At 45.7% G+C, this 20,169-nt stretch overlaps 2 protein-coding genes across 3 annotated transcripts in view; one reads left to right on the top strand and one right to left on the bottom strand.

Moving 5' to 3' along the window:
• Positions 1–20,169, bottom strand: part of LOC310714064 (cholesterol 24-hydroxylase-like) — a 168,034-nt gene that overhangs the window by 106,376 nt on the left and 41,489 nt on the right. The gene's annotated exons all lie outside the window — the stretch shown is intronic.
• HHIPL1 (HHIP like 1) overlaps positions 1–20,169 on the top strand; it is a 41,515-nt gene that overhangs the window by 17,715 nt on the left and 3,631 nt on the right. For both annotated transcript variants that reach the window (XM_083517675.1, XM_083517674.1), the window contains 6 exons: positions 1,929–2,072; positions 4,963–5,291; positions 15,154–15,280; positions 16,662–16,807; positions 19,276–19,357; positions 19,551–19,633. In XM_083517675.1, coding sequence (XP_083373801.1) covers positions 1,929–2,072; positions 4,963–5,291; positions 15,154–15,280; positions 16,662–16,807; positions 19,276–19,357; positions 19,551–19,633 — 911 coding nt within the window. The remainder of the gene's footprint in view (positions 1–1,928; positions 2,073–4,962; positions 5,292–15,153; positions 15,281–16,661; positions 16,808–19,275; positions 19,358–19,550; positions 19,634–20,169) is intronic.

Genomic DNA, 20,169 nt, shown 5'->3' with positions numbered 1-20,169 from the left:
GATTTCTGTATTGCAAGGGGTTGGAAGAGATGACCCTCGGGGTGCCTTACAACTCTACAGTTCTATGACTCTAAAACCTGTTTCTAGTGCTAATTGAATGTGGTTATCTACCCCTTTTATGTATGTCCTCCAGATACGAACTATAGTGGTGCCTCGCAAGACGAAAAGAATCCGTTCCGCGAGTCTCTTCGCCTTGCAGTTTTTTCGTCTTGCGAAGCAAGCCCATTAGCGGCTTAGCGGATTAGCGCTATTAGCGGCTTAGCGGGCTTAGCGGATCAGCTGATAAGCGGTTTAGCACCTTAGCGGATCAGCTGATAAGAGGCCTAGCGAGTTTCCCTAGGAGGGAAAAAACCACGCAGGAACTCGCAAGACATTTTCGTCTTGCAAAGCAAGCCCATAGGAAATTCGTTTTGCGAAGCTTCTCCAAAACGGAAAACCCTTTCGTCTAGCGGGTTTTCCGTCTTGCGAGGCATTCGTCTTGCGGGGCACCACTGTACAGGCTTATCCTTCAAGCATGGCTCACTGTGTGTTTTGCCTTTACTTTAAAATTCAGATAGCATTTCCTTCGGATTCCCTACTAAGCATGTATTCATCTTGCTCCATTATATATATAAAACCACTTTGGAGATTTGTGAGGCATATTGTATACAGTGTTGTCTTCTTGCTAAGGCAGCTCTGTGGTGTGTGTATGTGTGCTGGTTCAACTCAAGAGCTGAAACGCTTTGAAGATGAACAACGTCTGGGGGAAGGGTGGGAACGAAAGGATCTTGGCTTTATCTTCATAAATTCAAGTGTTAACACTTTGCCTCATGCAGTTTTGCTTTTGTGGTTTGTGGAATGCAGTTTCCATACTTTTACGTTCTGCCTTTAAAAAAAAAAGTAAACCTTTTTCATGGAACACAAATTGATTCATGAACTTAAGATGGGGAAAGTGGAAAACAGAAAGCGACCAAAATGGACAGATTCACCCATCCTTAACATATTAAATGTATCTAACCAACAGTTATAATTCCTTACAAATGCTGTACTCTGGTTTGAACAAAGTAAAAAAGAAAAGGAAAACAAGCCACCTTCTTTTTTGATAGGATCTGTAAGGAATTGTGACGTTGTCAAGGATGGTCAGGCTGTGGTCCCTCGGGTGCTCATGGACTCCAGCTCCAATCAGCTCCAGCCATCATGGTTGGTGGTCAAGGATGATATGAGTCACTGTCCAACAGTAGCTGGAGAGTCAAGGTTTCCCAGTCCTGCTTTGTGTCTTCAGTCAAAGCAAAACCAAACACCTTTGCACTTTTTATTGCCAAGTTCAAAAGAGGACTTGGACGGCACATATATGCATTCAGTTAATGAACATTTTATCCAGAGTTTCACATAGCCATCTAATACTTTGCGATACATGCGCGCGCGCACACACACACACACACTGTATATATATGCCTATTTATTGATACATATTCATAGATATGCAAAAAAAAGAAACCCATTACAAAGTATTTTTTTTATAATATGCTAAGATAAAACAGCTACTTAGTCTTGAAAATAACGAAGTCAGAAAGAAGAAAAGACAAGAAAAAGAGAGACAAGAAAAAGAGAGACAAGAAAAAGAGAAAAAGAGAAAGGGGAAAGAAGCGGGGAGGGGGGCTACAGAAAGATAGAAAAGAGTGGAAAGGACTTTTGGCTCGCTGTCCTGCAACTACATATAATATTCATTCCTTAAAATCCAACCATTATATCTTCTATAAACCAGTATTTTTTTCCAGTTGTCAAATCCCAATATTACAAGCCAATTTTCTGTTTCACATACACACACAAAAAGTCCATAACAAGTTTCCAGTCCCTAACAAATGTCTACAGACTTTGTTTTGTTGTAGCGTTCGTCTGTATTGCTAATGTTTTGCTGCTATGATTATTTCTCTCTCTTTTCTCCACAGGGTAATTCTCGAGATAGATGAACCTGCTTCCAATCATAATGGAGGCGAGTTGTTGTTTGGAGATGATGGTTATCTTTATATCTTCACTGGAGATGGGGGAATGGCCGGTGATCCTTTTGGATTGTTTGGAAATGCTCAAAACAAGTAGGAGTCTGACCGACATGATATTATTTGGGAATGGGGCAGGCAGGCTGCACTCTGTTGATTTTATGTAGAAGTCAAAATAGGTTCAGCAGTACTACATACCCTTATTGCTTTTCTTGACCTCAGGTTGGGCTACTCAGTGCCACAATGCAACCTTCCCCAACCTGATGCCCTCTGGATGGTCAGGACTACAACTCCTATCATCCCTGACCATTGGCTATGCAGACTGGGACTGATGGGAGTTGTAGTCCAGAACATCCAGAGGGCATCAGCTTGGAGAAGGCTGGCATGATGGCATGCTCTTATGTAGCAGATTTTGTGTATTTTGTGATCTGGCAAATTTCTGCCTAATTTGCCAACTTTTGTACAATTAGTGCAAAAAAAAAGGTACCTTTGGTTCCAAATGCAAAAGCACTAGCTCTTTTCCAGTATTTGTCACCAGCAGCCTAATGTTGTACAGAGCATATTGTCCACCATAAGTTTCTGAGCTGTGAATATGGCACATTAAATATGACTGATTCAGACACAAGCCTATTCCACACCTGTAAGGAATCAGTATTTCAGTGTGGCAGCACCTGCATTCCAAAACTCCCATTGACATTGGGCAGACATTTGTTTTGTTTATTGTGTTGTATATGAAAAGCATTAATAAAATACATTGGTGCAGGGAAGACGTTAGGCTGGCATATCCACTGTATTGTATTCGTCACCTGCTAAAAACTTGTTTGTGTATGCATTTAACTGCTGGTTTTATTTACATTTGGAAATTTTCTTGAATATCAACTTGTTTTTAATCTCTGTCTTTTATTGGTAATTTTAATGTATATTTTATGCAAGCCACATAGAGGGGTTTTTTTTACAATTAAGTGGTATGTAAGTTCTGTTGAAGTTCTGGACGTGGGTGGCGCTGTGTTCTAAACCACTGAGCCTCTTGGGCTTGCTGATCAGAAGGTCGGCGGTTGGAATCCCCATGACGGGGTGAGCTCCCGTTGCTTGGTCCCAGCTCCTGCCAACCTAGCTGTTCGAAAGCAGACCAAAAGTGCAAGTAGATAAACAGGTACTGCTCTGGCGGGAAGGTAAATGACGTTTCTGTGCACTGCTCTGGTTCACCAGAAGTGGCTTAGTCATGCTGGCCACATGACCCGGAAGCTGTATGCCGGCTCCCTCGGCCAGTAAAGTGAGATGAGCACCACAACCCCAGAGTTGATCACGACTAGACCTAATGGTCAGGGGTCCCTTTACCTTTACTAAGTTCTGTTGAAGTTCTGTTGAAGTTAGGGACGCGGGTGGTGCTATGGTCTAAAGCACTCAGTCTCTTGGGCTTGCCAATCAGAAGGTTGGCAGTTCGAATCCCCGCGACAGGGTGAGCTCCTGTTGCTTGGTCCCATCTCCTGCCAACCTAGCAGCTCGAAAAGCACACCAAAAGTGCAAGTAGATAAATACCACCGTAAGGTACCACTCCAGCGGGAAGGTAAACAGCATTTCTGGTTTCGCCAGCATTTCTGGTTTCGCCAGAAGCAGGTTAGTCATGCTGGCCATATGACCCGGAAGCTGACTGCGGACAAATGCCAGCTCCCTCAGCCAATAAAGCAAGATAGATGAGCGCCACAACCCCAGAGTCATTCGCGACTGGACTTAACTGTCAGGGGTCCCTTTACCTTTAGTGCCCAGGGATTTTAACATTCAAAGTCCAGCTGAAATATATATACATACACACTTTTGACAGAACTTTTTCATTACTTTCCAAGAGATCTTTTTGTAATCTTGAGATTTCTTTCCCAAAGCCCACTTTTTTATCCAATTTAAATATATCATTTAGTTGGTGATATTGGAGCAAATCAGTAAACAAATGTTTTATATTTTCTTCAATTTCAACTGATTTTCCTCCTCTATCTTCAACTTTCTATAAGTTAACCAACCTCTTTCCATATTTAATTTTTTGACCGCTAACACTTCTAGTGGTGAAATCCACCACGGGGTCTTATTTTCCAATAAATTCTTATATTTGTCCCATATATGATATAATGATTTTCTTACAATATGATTCAAAAAGCTGAATTTACTGTTTTCCAGAACTGAATTTGCTTTTCTGGTAGCTTGATACCCACTTCAGTCAGTAGCCAAGGAAGATTTTAAAGAAATCATTAAAGCCACTAGTTTAAATATGTCACATGGATGACCGCAGAATGGCATATCCTTGGGAAGCATTCTCAATAGCCCCTTTGAAATAAGATGGTCTTGCTCCAAGTTCTGGTGTGTGAATGTCCAGAATAAACACTCTCAGCTTGGTAGTCTCACTAGAAAGCCCAGTGATGGCACAGGCAGTCTGCTGAGCAAAATGAATGTTGCCCTTTTGCCAGTCATTTCCCCAATTTTTAGGGTTCCTGCGAGGAAGAATGCATTCCAAACCACCTATTATTTACATAAGCAGAAGGGTTTAACAATATCTTCTACCTGGTAAGGCTTGTGAGGAAGAAAGATGTACATGCTTATTAATTCACCTTTCCAGTGAATTTAGTAGAAAACTTGGGTGAGTAGCAGAACACATTAAAATACATCCAGGAAGCACACAATTCAAATGGGATCAAAACAGACAAAAACACAGTCAGCTGAAAATACATTTGCACACATTATGCAGCCCATCTCAGAGACCAGCCATTGCTTAATGAAACGCTTGATTCATTTACCAAATCACTTCTGGTTATTTAATATGCCGTAGCACTTCCGTGCAAAATCTTCAAAAACATCCGTTGGAACTCCTAATAAAATTTATATGCACTGTTAGTCTCCCTGCTTATGGAAACCTTGCTGCTGTGTTCATGTATTGTAATAATCTAATGGAAGGGAAAGTTTTAACACAAGGTTATTTTGGTGTTTTGCCCTTTGACAGGTCAACGCTGTTAGGCAAAGTTCTCCGGATCAATGTGGACAACAACGACCACGGGCCTCTTTACAGAATCCCTCCGGACAATCCTTTCATTAACGAGCCAAAAGCCCGGCCAGAAGTCTATGCTTATGGGGCGAGGAATATGTGGCGCTGCTCTTTCGACAGAGGTGACCCCTACACAAAGGAAGGGAAAGGCCGGCTTTTCTGTGGCGACGTGGGGCAGAATAAATTCGAAGAAATCGACATAGTAGAGAAAGGGAAAAATTACGGCTGGAGAGCAAGAGAAGGGTTTAGCTGCTACGACAAAAAGCTTTGCACCAATTCCTCATTAGGTGATTATGGCTTCTGAGTTAATTGAATTGGACAGTGAATTGCTTTGGTGATTTTGGAAATTTGGATTACCCATTTGGAAGCACGCAGTTTGGGCTCATGATGCATCAGGCTTCATGCAGCTAGATCACTAGTTATATATATATATATATATATATATATATATATATATATGGATGGAGGGATGCTCTTGGGACATCAAGAGGATGGAGATGTCACAAACCTTTGGTATTATTATTATTCTTATTATTAGTATTATTATTATTATTTCAATTTATATACTGCCCTTTATCAAAAGATCCCAGGGCAGTGAACAACACTAAAAACACATTTCAGAACATCAATGTTAAAAACATAATAAAAAGCATACTGGCAGACAGCCTTATAATAAAATAGTCAGTATAATAACAGTCCTCTCCCCCACACTTTCACAGGCCTTAGATTAATCAATAGCCATAAAAAGGTAAAGGTAAAGGTACCCCTGCCCATACGGGCCAGTCGTATCCGACTCTAGGGTTGTGCGCCCATCTCACTTAAGAGGCCGGGGGCCAGCGCTGTCCGGAGACACTTCCGGGTCACGTGGCCAGCGCGACGAAGGTGCTCTGGCGAGCTGGCACCAGCACAGCACACGGAAACGCCGTTTACCTTCCCGCTATAAAGCGGTACCTATTTATCTTTCACTTAAGAGTGCTTTCGAACTGCTAGGTGGGCAGGAGCTGGGACCGAACGACGGGAGCTCACCCCGCCGCGGGGATTCGAACCGCCGACCATACGATCGGCAAGTCCTAGGCGCTGAGGATTTACCCACAGCGCCACCCGCGTCCCAATTAATAGCCATAGACCTGGGTAAAGAGGAATGTTTTTGCCTGCCACCTAAAGGCATGTAATGATGGTGCCAAGACAGTCTCATGGGGAGAGCAGTTCACAATCAGGGAGCCACCACAGGAAAGGCCCGTTCGCTTGTTGCTACCCTTCAAACCTCTCTGGGATAGGAAACATAGAGAAGGAAACATAGAGAAACATCGTTCTACCCATCATTCTACCTGGACACTGAAGTCCAGTGCCGAGGGTCTTCTGGCGGTTCCCTCACTGCGAGAAGCCAAGTTACAGGGAACCAGGCAGAGGGCCTTCTCGGTAGTGGCGTCCTCCCTGTGGAATGCTCTCCCACCAGATGTCAAAGAGAACAACAACTACCAGACTTTTAGAAGACATCTGAAGGCAGCCCTGTTTAGGGAAGCTTTTAATATTTGATGTATTACGGTATTTTAATAATTTGTTGGAAGCCGCCCAGAGTGGCTGGGGAAGCCCAGCCAGATGGGTAGGGTATAAGTAATAAATTATTATTATTATTATTATTATTATTATTATTATTATTAGGGTGTCAGATGACAAGCACAGGGACCAGGTCAGTTCTTAAGGAATTGAGGCGTTGAGCTGTTTAAGGCTTTATAGGTCAAAACCAGCATTTAGAATTGGGTCTGGAAACTAACCGGCAGCCAGTGCAGTTGTGCCAGGTTTGGTGTTAATATGCTCAAACCGTCTTGTTCTGGTGAGCAATCTGGCCACTGGTAGGCTCTGTTCAGGCTTGAAGAGTCACAAGCCGCAGACCTAGCTTCAGACTTTCCAGTCACAATTTCAGGCCAGGAGGATAGGAACTGAATTGCAGAATGTGCTGAAGCAGACTTGCTGCTCTTCAGATTATACAGCGAGTGAGAAGTGGAAAAGGAATCTGAGCTGCTGTTCCGTTGCTGCTGTTCCGCTTCTTAGCCAGCTATGTTACTAATGATGCCCTGGTGTGCCAGATTTTCAGAGTGGTTGCATTATGGACTCGACAAATATGTGGAAAAGACAAATTTAGCTCTGCTGTCCAGACTATTACTTAATGAAAATCCCACAGAGGCACATATTACCGGCTTCCATGTTCTGTTTTTTCCCTAGGAAATGCATTTATTATTTTTTTACCATAAGGGATAAATATGCGGGAGTCCCAAGCCTAAACCTATGTATTTGGAAGTAAGCCTCGTTGATTTCACTGGAAATTGATTCCAGAATGCTTAGAATCACAGTCTAGTTAGAATAGTAAAAACCTAGTTTCTAAACTCTTAATCCCATGCACAGATTAGTCATTCTGTTTGTTGATTTTAAAAAGCTACCTTGTCCTTTATAAAATTCCGCCACTGCTGCTTAGAAGACAAGCCAGCTTCTTAAACTTTGAGCCAGGTCAGTAGAGAAGGGTTGTGAAATCTAGACTTCAGATCAGTCGGCCAGCATGCAAGTCTAGACTTCAGACTAGAGTGTCATCTGAACTAAATTGGCTAACTGGATCTGCACAAAAGGGATGAATGTCAGCATGGGTCTGTATCCCAATGACTGACGCTCATAAGCAGTACTGCAGTTTTCTTCTCCTTTTAATTCTCACCAGATTGAAATAATAAATCAGATGGTGCTATAAGTGAAGAAGCCATTATGAGCTCAGACATCATGTACATTTAGGCTGGTATTTTTTCATCAGGTTATCTTCCCATTCTTGTTGGAAGAAGCAGAATGATCCAACAGGGTGCCCTTCCGCTGTGAAAAATTGTTTGTAGACGCTGCTGTGACTTATTTATAGAAGCCAAGAGGTCTGGGCCAGACTTCACGTTTGTGTGTGTATCTGTCAGGGAACTGCCATCAGAGCATCAGGTGGTGGAGGGACTCAGGCAGGATGAAAGAGACTCAACTGCTGAAGCAGGGACCAGCAGGGGGAGGAGTGGGTCTCTGAGGGAATGCGAGCAGGAGGGAGGGCTCAGGGAGGCTTCCAGCGAGAACAGTGGGGAGGTATCGGAGTCTCCCATAGGCAGACCCACACCTCGCAGGAAACTGTCACGCCGTGAGTCCAGGAGACGCGTTTCCGTTAAGGAACTTCTTTGCTGGAAACGCTTCCGCAGACAGCCACTGTCGGACTCTACTAGTGACTAGAGCAGACATGTCTGAGGAGCTCCGTCACACACGGAGGTTTGTGGGGTCGCACAAACTCTGAGGGAGCACGTTTTCACGCACAAGCAGCTAATCAAACCCTCACAGCAGTCCGACAGTCTTTGTACGCTGCCTGTGCAAGAGAAGGCATCATGAGCGAACCAACCGGAACCGGAGGAGCAGGGGCTGGAGCTGGTCCAAGCTTGGAAGATAGATACCGAGCGTTGGAGGTTCAACTGGCCCTGCAGACGGCGAGGTTGGAGGAGAGAAGGGCTCAGGATGCAGACAAGAAGGGGAGAGCCACGCAATTCCCCAGAAAGGTACCAGGATTGGTGCAAAAATTTGGGGGGGACCCCAAGGACTACCATGCTTTTAGGACAGAGATGCAATATGCCCTTAATGTGCAGTTCGATGAGTTCCCTGATGAGGAATCGCGAGTTGCTTTTGTAATTGGGCATCTTGAGAAAGGGGCGCGGGACTGGGTTCGACCCCTAATGGCAACGCACAATGACATACTAAAGGACACAATGAAGTTCTTTCGTGCAATGGATATCATGTTTTCCAGCGATATTGAGGAAGGGGTGGTGCGCAGACAGCTAATGGCTTGTAAGCAGGGAAGTCGATCTGTCCGTGAATATTGGACTGAGTTTACCATGCTGATTCACAGACTGAGTTGGGATTTATCGGCGGCACCCGTTCAAATGCTATTTGAAGAAGGTCTTTCTTCGGGGGTGAAAGACGAGCTGGCACGGAGCCCCAGGGCGGAGTCTATGGATCAGCTGACCAAATCTGCGCTGACCATAGGAGCGCGGCAGGAGGCAAGAGCCTTGGAGAGGCGGGAAGGGAGAGGGGAACGTTGGAAGGAGTTCCGCATTCCAGACATTCCTGAGCCAGCTTTCCCGCCGGCAGAGCCGATGGAAATCGGAACAGCGCGCGCGCGCGCATTTTCAAAAACCAGCGAGGGAGCTAAGAAGGAGGGAAAGGGCCCCCGGAAATGCTATCTCTGCCAACAGCCAGGCCACTTTGCCAGAGTCTGCCCCCAGAGGAAGGAATGGCAAGGGATGGTGGGAGCTGTTGAGGGGGGAGAAGAAGGGGGAGCGGAGCAGGTAAAAGCCAACGCCTGGTTGCCACAATTGGGGCACTGCAGCCAGGCCAAAGAGCAGTGAAAGTGCCCGTGCCAGAAGCTCCTCGACCTGCTCTAGTGATTGAAGTGTCCCTAGAGCTGCAGAATGGGCACCCCCTAAAAATAAAGGCGCTATTGGACTCAGGCAGCTCCTGCAATTTTATGAGCAAGGAGTTTGCTGCTGAACACCAGATACAGACCATCCCTTTAAGCAACCCCCTGCAGGTGACCACGATTGATGGCAGGGAGTTGTTGGGAGGAGGAGTCCGCTTGCAGACTGTCCCAATGATAATGAGGGTGGCAAGGCACACAGAACTGATAGCGTTTAATGTGGCCACCCTGGGAGGCGCTCCCATTATTTTGGGAATGAGCTGGCTAGCTCTACATGATCCGCTGGTTGGCTGGCATCAAAGAGTGGTGTCCTTTGGTTCAGCACATTGCCTAGAACACTGCAAAGGGGAGAAGGGTTCAGCAGGGGCCCAAGCCACCCTAGCAGGGACTGAAGTAATGGGGAAGGTGAAGGTACCACCACAGTATGCAGATCTCAGCGACGTGTTCAGCGAGAAGGAAGCTGACCAACTACCACCTCATAGACCCTTTGATTGTCAGATCAATTTACTCCCAGGAGCACAGCTTCCCGTGGGCAAGTTGTATGCCATGTCAGACAGGGAAATGCAGGAGTTGCGAGGGTTCATTGACAAGAACCTGAAGAGAGGCTTCATCAGAGAGTCCAAAGCAGCAGGGGGGAGCCCAGTGTTCTTTGTGGACAAAAAAAATGCGGACAAGCCGAGACTTGTATGTGATTTTAGGCGGCTGAATGCAGTGACTGAACCGGTGGCGTTCCCTATGCCCAGAATTGATGATATTTTGACCAGGGTGAGGAAGGGAAAGATTTTCACAAAGCTGGATCTAAGGGGGGCGTACAACCTGATACGCATAAGGAAAGGGGATGAATGGAAAACCACCATGTTTACCCCTTTGGGGGCGTTTGAATACCTCGTTATGCCATTTGGATTACAAGCAGGCTCCGCGTGTTTTCAATCTTTTATGAACCACGTGCTGGGCCCTTTGCTCTACAAGAATTGCGTTGCCTTTCTAGATGATGTGTTGGTGTATTCTGAGAATGAGGAGCAACATGTGAGAGACGTCAGAGAAGTGTTGAGCAGACTGCAAGCCAACAGGCTGTGGGTCAAACTGGAGAAGTGTCGGTTCCATACCAAGGAGGTGGAATTCCTGGGGTACCGCCTGTCAGACAAGGGATTGGCCATGGATCCCGGCAAGGTACAGGCAGTGCTGGAATGGAAAACACCCAAAACCAAGAAGGATGTGCAGAGGTTCCTAGGGTTTGGAAACTTTTATCGTAAGTTCATCCGCAACTTCGCCCATCTGACGGCGCCCATCACTGACTGTCTCAGCAGTAAAAAGAAGTTTGTATGGACGGCGGAGGCGGAGCGAGCGTTTGAGGAACTGAAAAGGGCCTTCGCCTCTGAAGAACAACTTCTGCATGTGGATTTACGAAAGAAGCTAAGGGTTGAAACAGACGCATCTGACAGAGCCATAGGGGCGGTGCTTCTTCTGCAGCCGGGGAAGGAGGAGTCAGAGTGGCGTCCGTGTGCCTTCTTCTCGCGGAAGCTGAACAAGTCCGAGAGGAACTACACGGTGTACGACCGAGAACTGCTTGCTATTCATGAGGCGTTCCGGAGATGGAGGCATCTGCTAGTTGGTGCACAACATAAAGTGCAAGTGTGCACGGACCATAAAAATCTAGAGTACTGGAGAACGGCGCGAGTGCTCAACCAAAGGCAGTTGAGATGGGCCCAAGAGTTCTCCAAATTTAACTTTGAGATTTGTTATGTGCCAGGCCCAGAGAATGTTAGGGCGGACGCTCTCTCACGCAAACCGGAATATTTGGAGGGGGAGGGAGCACCCGAAGAAACCCATATCATTCCAGAGGACCGCTGGGTGTGTGGGGCGACTTTGGTGGGGCAAAGGGAATTGATAGAGGGTACGGTGCAGGATGCATACGCCCAGGGGAAACTCAGGGATCTCAGAGGGGAGGAAGACAAATCCGGTGGTTTTGAGGAGAGAAATGGGGCATTGTATTATAAGGGAGCGTTATATATACCTGAAGGGGAATTGAGGGAGAAGGTACTCAAGCAGCTGCACGATAGCCCCACAGCAGGGCACTTTGGGCAACACAAAACCATGTGGCTGGTTACCAGGGAATTTTGGTGGCCCAAGGTCAGGGAAGATGTGCGGGAGTATGTGAGAGGGTGTGAACAATGCCAAAGAGCCAAGGGGGAGAGGCGGGCGCCGGCTGGTTTATTAGAACCACTGCCCACACCTGAGAGACCGTGGGAAGCAGCGGCAATAGATTTCATGACTGATCTGCCAAGGTCTAGAGGGAAAACAGCCATCATGGTTGTAGTAGACCTGTTAACTAAAATGGCCCACTTCATAGCCTGCTCACATGCGGTTACAGCAGAAGAAACCGCCAAATTGTTTGTAGAGAATGTGTTTAGGTTGCATGGCGCCCCCTTGAGGGTGGTTTCAGACCGAGGGAAACAATTTACTTCCAGGTTCTGGAGGAAGCTCATGAGCTTACTGCATGTAGAGGTTAATTTCTCGACGGCCCGTCATCCTGAAACCAACGGGCAGGCGGAAAGAGCAAATGGGGTTCTCCAACAATATTTGAGGTGTTATGTTAATGACAGAGAGAATGATTGGGTGGAGAAGTTGGCGTTGGCAGAATTTGCCTACAACAATGCAGAGAACGTGTCCACGGGGATGAGCCCCTTTTTGGCTAATCACGGGTGCCATCCCAGAGCCTTCCCAGGGGGGGAGGGGGAGAACTGGAGCGTTCCAGCTGCAGAACAGTTCGTGGAAGAAATGGAAGCGATCCATCGCCAGCTCCAACTCAATTTAAACAGGGCTAAGGAGGAATATAAGAGGCAGGCAGACAAAAACAGAAGGGAAGGTGAAAGCATCAGGGTGGGGGACCAGGTGTGGCTGTCAACCCAAGGGTTGCCATTCAAAGGAGGTTGTAAGAAATTAAGACCCAAAAGGCTGGGTCCGTTTGAAGTCATACAGCAGGTCAATCCAGTGGCTTTCAGGCTCCGGTTACCGAACCACATGAAGCTGCACCCAGTTTTTCACAGGTCGTTGCTGTCACCGTATAGAGGAGACAGTGAGGGGAGGGTCACTAGGGGACCAGCAATGGAGGAGAAGGAACACAGCTACCATGTAGCGGAGATCCTCGATTCCAGGTGGAAGGGAGATCAAGTAGAGTATTTGGTAATGTGGGAAGGGGAACCGGAGTCGGAAAACACCTGGGTTAGGGCAGAGGATGTCAATGACGAGGTTTTAATAGAGACTTTTCATCAGAGGTTCCCACGTAAACCTCAGCCGGTAGCGAGGTTCCGAAGGGAATACTTTGCCACCACCGACGAGGAAGAGGAGTTGGAGGGGTTCCCAGATTCTGAAGAGGAAGAGGATTCAGCTGGCCAGGTCGACGATCGATGGAGAGAATTGTTCGAGACGTCAGAAGATGAGGAAGATTCGTTTCGGGGTTTTAGCCCTTCACCTCCCAGGGGGGAGGAATTGGGAGGGGGTGAGGGGGGCCCTGGAGGGGAGGTGGATGTCAGGGAACTGCCATCAGAGCATCAGGTGGTGGAGGGACTCAGGCAGGATGAAAGAGACTCAACTGCTGAAGCAGGGACCAGCAGGGGGAGGAGTGGGTCTCTGAGGGAATGCGAGCAGGAGGGAGGGCTCAGGGAGGCTTCCAGCGAGAACAGTGGGGAGGTATCGGAGTCTCCCATAGGCAGACCCACACCTCGCAGGAAACTGTCACGCCGTGAGTCCAGGAGACGCGTTTCCGTTAAGGAACTTCTTTGCTGGAAACGCTTCCGCAGACAGCCACTGTCGGACTCTACTAGTGACTAGAGCAGACATGTCTGAGGAGCTCCGTCACACACGGAGGTTTGTGGGGTCGCACAAACTCTGAGGGAGCACGTTTTCACGCACAAGCAGCTAATCAAACCCTCACAGTATCAGTTTATAATATAGGGAACTCCCGGTTAGGATAAGGTTACCAGACGTCCCCGTTTCCCGGGGGCAGTCCCTGGATTTACAAATCAGTCCCCATACAAAATCCATTGAAGTTGAAAAGTGTCCCCGGATTCATTGAAAAAAAAATCTGGTAATCTTAGGTTAGGAGTGTCTGAACCAGTGGCGTAGCGTGGGGGGTGCAGGGGGGGGCCGGCCGCACCGGGCGCAACATCTGGGGGTTAGGGTTAGGGGGCGCAACTCCACGGGTTAGGGGGCGGAAATTACTTGCCTTGCCCCGGGTGCTGACAACCCACGCTACGCCACTGGTCTGAACGCCACGTGATTGTGCACATGCACATGGTGCTGAATCTGGAAGTAGATAAAGACATCATGGAAAGTGGCGGGCTTACACATGCTCTGCCGATGCATGGGGGGATGGGGTCTGGAACAGAAGTCCCACACAAAACGCTGATTGGCTCTACAGTGGTACCTCAGGTTAAGAACTTAATTCGTTCTGGAGGTCCGTTCTTAACCTGAAACTGTTCTTAACCTGAAGCACCACTTTAGCTAATGGGGCCTCCTGCTGCCGCTGCGCCATCGCCACACGATTTCTGTTCTCATCCTGAAGCAAAGTTCTTAACCCGAGGTACTATTTCTGGGTTAGCAGAGTCTGTAACCTGAAGCGTCTGTAAGCCGAGGTACCACTGTAGTTCGTAAATGTTGCTATGATGTATTATGCATTCGTAAAGGTTGCAGCAGAGCCTCAAAACCAGCTCCCACGCACTGCCTTAGAAATGTTTGTGGCTTGTGCAAGGACTGTAGCTCAGTGGCAAAGCACATGCGCAAGATCCCAGGTTCAGTCCCCTAGTGTCTCAAGTTAAGGCTGGGACTTTTCTCTGCTTCCAGTCTGTGTGGTCTATATTGAACTAGATGGACTTACTCTGATCCAGAATATGGCAGGTTCCTATGTTCCTGCTCATGCTAGGAACATCCAGAGCTACAATAAGCAGACAATGCAATATTACTTAGGGGAACTTTTAAGTGCTAAAATAAACTGGATTTTGAGTTAAACCATGTTGTATTTGGGGAATAAAACCCTGATATTTCTGCTGGTAGAGGAGCCCTGTAAATGCTGCAGTCTTTGGAAGAAGGTTCTGTAAAATATACCTTCTTGTTTCTACTCAGTGTTCGAAACTCCCATTGTTCTAGGCTCATTTTGCGACAGGGAATTTCATTATCGCGAGCCGTTTCTGAGCTCTGGGAGCAGTACTGCGCCTAAGATTTTATATTTAAAACTGCAGATTGGAAGGATAGGAGGACCTTTTTCTGCTTCCCCACTTCCAGCTACTTTCTGAAGACTGGAGAAGAGACCCTCTTAAGAATATTAGGGGGGTGGACAGGGGAAGGACTAGTCCATGTGAAAAGTGAACATAATATTTTAGCTGCAGTTCCTTCATTTTCAGCTTTGTATTCTTGTTATATTAAAAAAGTGAGCCTAGATATTCCATTGTTGTGCCCATAACCTAAGTTTAAGGTGCCGTTTAGCTCCTAGCTTTCACATCTCAGTTTCTAACACTGTTTCTACTCTATGGGGGTTTAAAACAAAGCAAGCTATAGACTAAAAAACAGAATTCAGTGTAACGCTTTCCAGCCTTCAGTGAACCGTGATATATGAATGATTATACAATGGCTGATTTGCATCCTCCAGCCATGATAATTCTCTTTTCCCCACTCTGCAGATGATGTTCTCCCCATATATGCTTATCCACACAAAATGGGGAAGTCGGTGACAGGAGGCTATGTCTATCGGGGTTGTGAGTCTCCAAACTTGAATGGGGTGTACATATTTGGAGATTTTATGAGCGGGTAAGTGACAGGCAGAGCGGCCATTAGGTGAGCAACAAACAACTCCAGCTGGAATAGGGGATGAGAGGATTTGTTAATTTCATATCTCCCAGTTTCATCATTTTACCCCCATCTTAAATTCAGTTCTCTATATTTTGCAGCAATTTTATTTTACTTATATTTTTTAAAGAACATCCTCATGAAAATCCATCTGCGTTTAATGTGAAATTCTCCTAATAAGCACATTTTAATGCACACTCTCCCTTAATATGTGCATTTTTTTTTTTGTAAACATTGTTGGCTGGAGAAATGCATTTGGAAATTCAGATCAGCATGAACTTTGAAGGATAACTCTGTTTTTGCTTTACATTATTGTTTCAGAAAGCGCCAGTTATATATATCTTGTGGCTTTAAATGCATACTGAATGAAATTCCTCCTCTCAGAATTTTCAAGTATGAGATGCAAAAACCTATTGTGCTGTAAACACTGAACAATCTGCCAATGTTTGCTTAGCGTTCAGCCACTAATACGTTATCATAACTGACTCGTGTATCCCATTAGCCTATGTCTTTATATTCGTACGAATGTTCAGGTCTATGAAGGTAACAGTAGGATGAGGGGTTCATGTTGCTGTTCCATGTGTAAACATGCTTTGCATGCAGTCAGATTTATATTTAACTTAAGTCCAGAGGAATCTGAATATTTTGCCCTGCCATAAACATTTTCAAAAAATTGTCTTTAGTTAAATTAGTGTTTGACAGATTGATATATTCTCAGTGCTTAATACTTTGCTTCCAATTACAGGTGGCCTTTCTAGCCTTCATGGTTTTAAGGCTCACGAGTGTCCTAACTTTAATAGACCAGTTATATGCCAATGTTTAACTGGAGTTAGCAATATATCTTCCATGGGTTTCATGTGCAAGTTCCCATGGCTTATGTGCTCCAAGGAATCCCACCTTTGCCTCTTAAAAAAAAAAAAAGGTATCTAGTCCTCATGATTAAGATGGCAATAGGGTTTAGGTACTGGAAATAAGAAGACAATTTAAAAGGTAAAAAAAATCGTTATGTTCTTATCCTTGTAGAACAAAGACTGACCTTCAGCTATAGCTTGACACCTACCCTGTTCAATATGCAAATGATGTTCATTAGTCGCGGTCAGAGCTGCAAATTAATCTGGCTCAGGAGTGCACTTCAGCTGTGCCAAAAATGCAGGCAGTCCTTATGTGCATCTTCAGTTCCCATTTGCTGTTGAAGGCACCCAGTGTTCTGGAGAGAGGGAGGAAACACATTTAATCATCTTGATTGGAGCAGGCGTAAACAAAGTTCTCTCTCAAATTGTTTTATGCAAGTTAATAAGCACCTGCCCCACCCCGGCCGCCTCATTTGCTTTTTGTCTTACAGGCGCCTCATGTCCTTGAGAGAGAATCGAGCAACTGGGGATTGGCAGTACAATGAAATATGCATGGGAACAGGTCAAACCTGCATGTTTCCTGGACTTATCAATAACTACTATCAGTATATCATCTCTTTTGCTGAAGACGAGGCCGGTAAGCACTAAATTGCTAAACAACATATGTGGCTAACCCTCTCAGAGAGCCAGTGTGGTGTAATGGTTAAGAGCGGTAGTCTCGTAATCTGGGGAACCGGGTTCGCTTCCCCGCTCCTCCACATGCAGCTGCTGGGTGACCTTGGGCCAGTCACACTTCTCTGAAGTCTCTCAGCCCCACTCACCTCATAGAGTGTTTCCTGTGGGGGAGAAAGGGAAAGGAGAATGTGAGCCGCTTTGAGACTCCTTCAGGTAGTGATAAAGCGGGATATCACATCCAAACTCTTCTTCGTCTTCTCTTTGGACAAACGTAATTCTTCATTCCTTGGTTGCCAGATTCTTTGTTCCAAAGCCTTCTTCCTCAGCCCACCTTAGGTCCGCCTCAACTGTGTGCCATTGATCCGTCAAGCTTTTATTCTCTCCACTCCATCGCCTTTCTCCTGTAAGACGTATTCACTGCTAAGACAGTTTGGCAACACACCATTATGATTTGGGCAGGGACCACAGTTGAGTTGCAGAGCACATGCTTTGCCCAGGTACAGTCCTTGTCATTCTCCAGGCAAGGCTTGGAAAGGCTCCTTCTCATACCCCTGGAGAGCTTCTGCCATGTCAGGTGCCTGTGTTTCTCCTCCATCCTCTTCATTTGGATGGTGTTTTATTTTACAGTTCTTTTTGCAGGTTTTCCACCCACCCCAGGATGACATATTTTTTTCCATTGGAGCAGTGACAGTGAAGTGGTAATGGCAGCAGAGGTTTCTCTACCCCGCAACAGGATTGCTTGTATCTCTGGATCTCTCCCTCTGCCTCCCTTTCTGCACTTGGAGGGGAAGAACTTCCCTGTCCTTTGGCCCCTGGGATGCCCTAAGTCATGAAAGTTCCATTTCGGCTCATCCTAGCTAGCCCCTGTTTCTATTCTCCATGAATCTATCTAATCATTGTGGGTTTTCTTTTTCATTTCTTTTTTTTAAAAAAGTCTATCAGCACATCTTGCAATAATGAATTCCATAAATTACTTGTGCATTTCATGAAGAAGCGTGATCCCAAATCAACCCTCAATCAGTTTCATTGGTTAAGGCTAACTCTTGAAAAAGATAAGCTTTCAGTTGTCGAAATTGGAAACTAATGATAATAGCCACTGTCGGAGTTTCTATATGACAAATAAAACCGAGGGTGCTCAGTTATGTGGATGATTCCTTGGTCCGTGGATTTGGAGGCTTCAGGGACGAGAGGAAGGACCTTTGAGATAGTGACGCTCCCTTGGGCAGTTCTGTTGATTAGATCTACAGCATGATTCGCTCAAGACGGGTTTATAAGAGAAAATTCATTTTACAATCCATAGCACATGCAGGCAAAAGCGTCACCCCATCAGTGTTGAGCATTGTTGCTAAGCAGCAGCATCCACAATTTTGCAGTTTACGAGTTTTGGCTCCCAGCAACTGTAAACCGAAGTTTCTTGACAACTGCAATTGTGACTCTTTGCCAAGATCCCTGAGCTATACTGAGGGCTGGTGGTGGTTCTGGGCACTCAAATAGATGGCACTTGCTGCAAACAGATGATGGAGAACAACTAGATGGACCATTCGTTTTTAAAAACAGGATAGCACTGAAATAGCCATTAAATGGATGTCGTTTTAAGGAATGAGAGTCTCAAGGTAGAGAGTTGGAGCTTAGGAGCTGTATGAGGTGTGCAGTACAATAATAGACATGAAACCACCCGTTTGGTATCAGGTTGGAAGCAAAACAACGGGACGCAGGTGGCTTGCCAATCAGAAGGTCGACGGTTCGAATCCCCATGACGGGGTGAGATCCCGTTGCTCGGTCCCAGCTCCTGCCAACCTAGCAGTTTGAAAGCACACCAAAGTGCAAGTAGATAAATAGGTACCGCTCCGGTGGGAAGGTAAACGGCGTTTCCATGCGCTGCTCTGGTTCGCCAGAAGCGGCTTAGTCATGCTGGCCACATGACCCGGAAGCTGTACGCCGGCTCCCTCAGCCAATAAAGTGAGATGAGCGCCGCAACCCCAGAGTCGTCAACGACTGGACCTACTGGTCAGGGGTCCCTTTACCTTTACCTATGCCTGGAAGCAAAACAAGGCTATCTGAAAATAAGGTAGTAGTTTCAACATACATGAAGGGGAACTCTTTTGCTATGCTGAACTGAACTGGTTAAAAAAAAAACAGTGCAGTGGAGCAGGGGGGTGGGTCTCACACTTGGGAGTGAATTCCACAGATACGAGGCCACCACTGAAAAGGTCTCTAGTTCCCAGATCATGACACAAGTCTTCATTTACTTAAATCAAATTGACAATCTGGAGAATGCATAAGAAATCCCCATGCATTGGTTTTGGAGTTTGCTGCTGACAAACTTCATTGTGCTACTTAGCTTTGTGATAGTAAACTACTCAGTGGAGCACCCAGGATACATGTGAAAGATTCATGCCGCCTTCTTTTGTTTTTGTTTTTTTCATGAAGGAGAACTTTATTTTATGTCAACCGGAGTCCCGAGTGCCACCGCTCCCAATGGTGTAGTTTACAAAATGGTTGACACGTCACGGTAAGACATAGTGTGTTTTGGCTCCAAAATGTTTATTCTCTGATATGAAAGAAAAAACTCAAGTCTTAGGGCTTCATTTTTTGTTCTGTAGTCTTTATTCTTCTCACAACCATTAACATTTCACTGGGGGATGAGGGGGAGGAGGGCTAGGCTTCATTATAATAATCTCTTTTTTGTTTCCTATTTTTATCAGGAGAGCACCGCCTGGGAAATGCCGCGTTGAGCCTCTACCAGTGAAAGTGAAAGGCAAGCTCACAAAGTTTGTTCCAAAGGAAAGTGAGTGCCGCATATATTTTATTTATGAATATTCACATTGGGGATTTCTGAGGGGCAAAGTTCTGGTTCGCACAAGAAATTTTAATGAACGCTTCTGGTTTCAAGGGGCAGGGGGCTGGTGGAGGCTACAAGCCAAGAAACTGGATGCAGAGTTTAGAACATAAAACAAAAATAAATTCTATTTCATTCAAGCTTGTAGTTTCAAGTAGGAAGCGAGCATGGCTGCATGCAAGAAAACTGACCGTTCAAATGGCAAGTTGAGCTCCATTCTCACAAATAAAAATGGCTGCCTTGGCCCTCTTTGCTGGTGTTTGAATTTTGTTTGCTCATTCTGCATTTGTAGTGCAAACGAAACAATGAATGTCCTTTCAAAACTTCCTAGGGTGAGTTGCCGACGTTTTCATTTACTGCAAGCCTTCCAAGGTCAAAATCTCTTTCATTTGCAAAAAGTGATGCCTTTGCACTAAAATGTTTTATTTATATTTATTTATATTCATAATATAATTACAATAAAATTACCACTGAAAAATTTGCAA

Source organism: Podarcis liolepis (genome assembly GCF_965112155.1).
Source record: "Podarcis liolepis genome assembly, chromosome: 1".
NCBI classification, from domain to species: domain Eukaryota; kingdom Metazoa; phylum Chordata; class Lepidosauria; order Squamata; family Lacertidae; genus Podarcis; species Podarcis liolepis.
The sequence above is the reverse complement of the archived record's forward strand: the minus strand, read 5'-3'. Positions and strand labels throughout refer to the sequence as shown.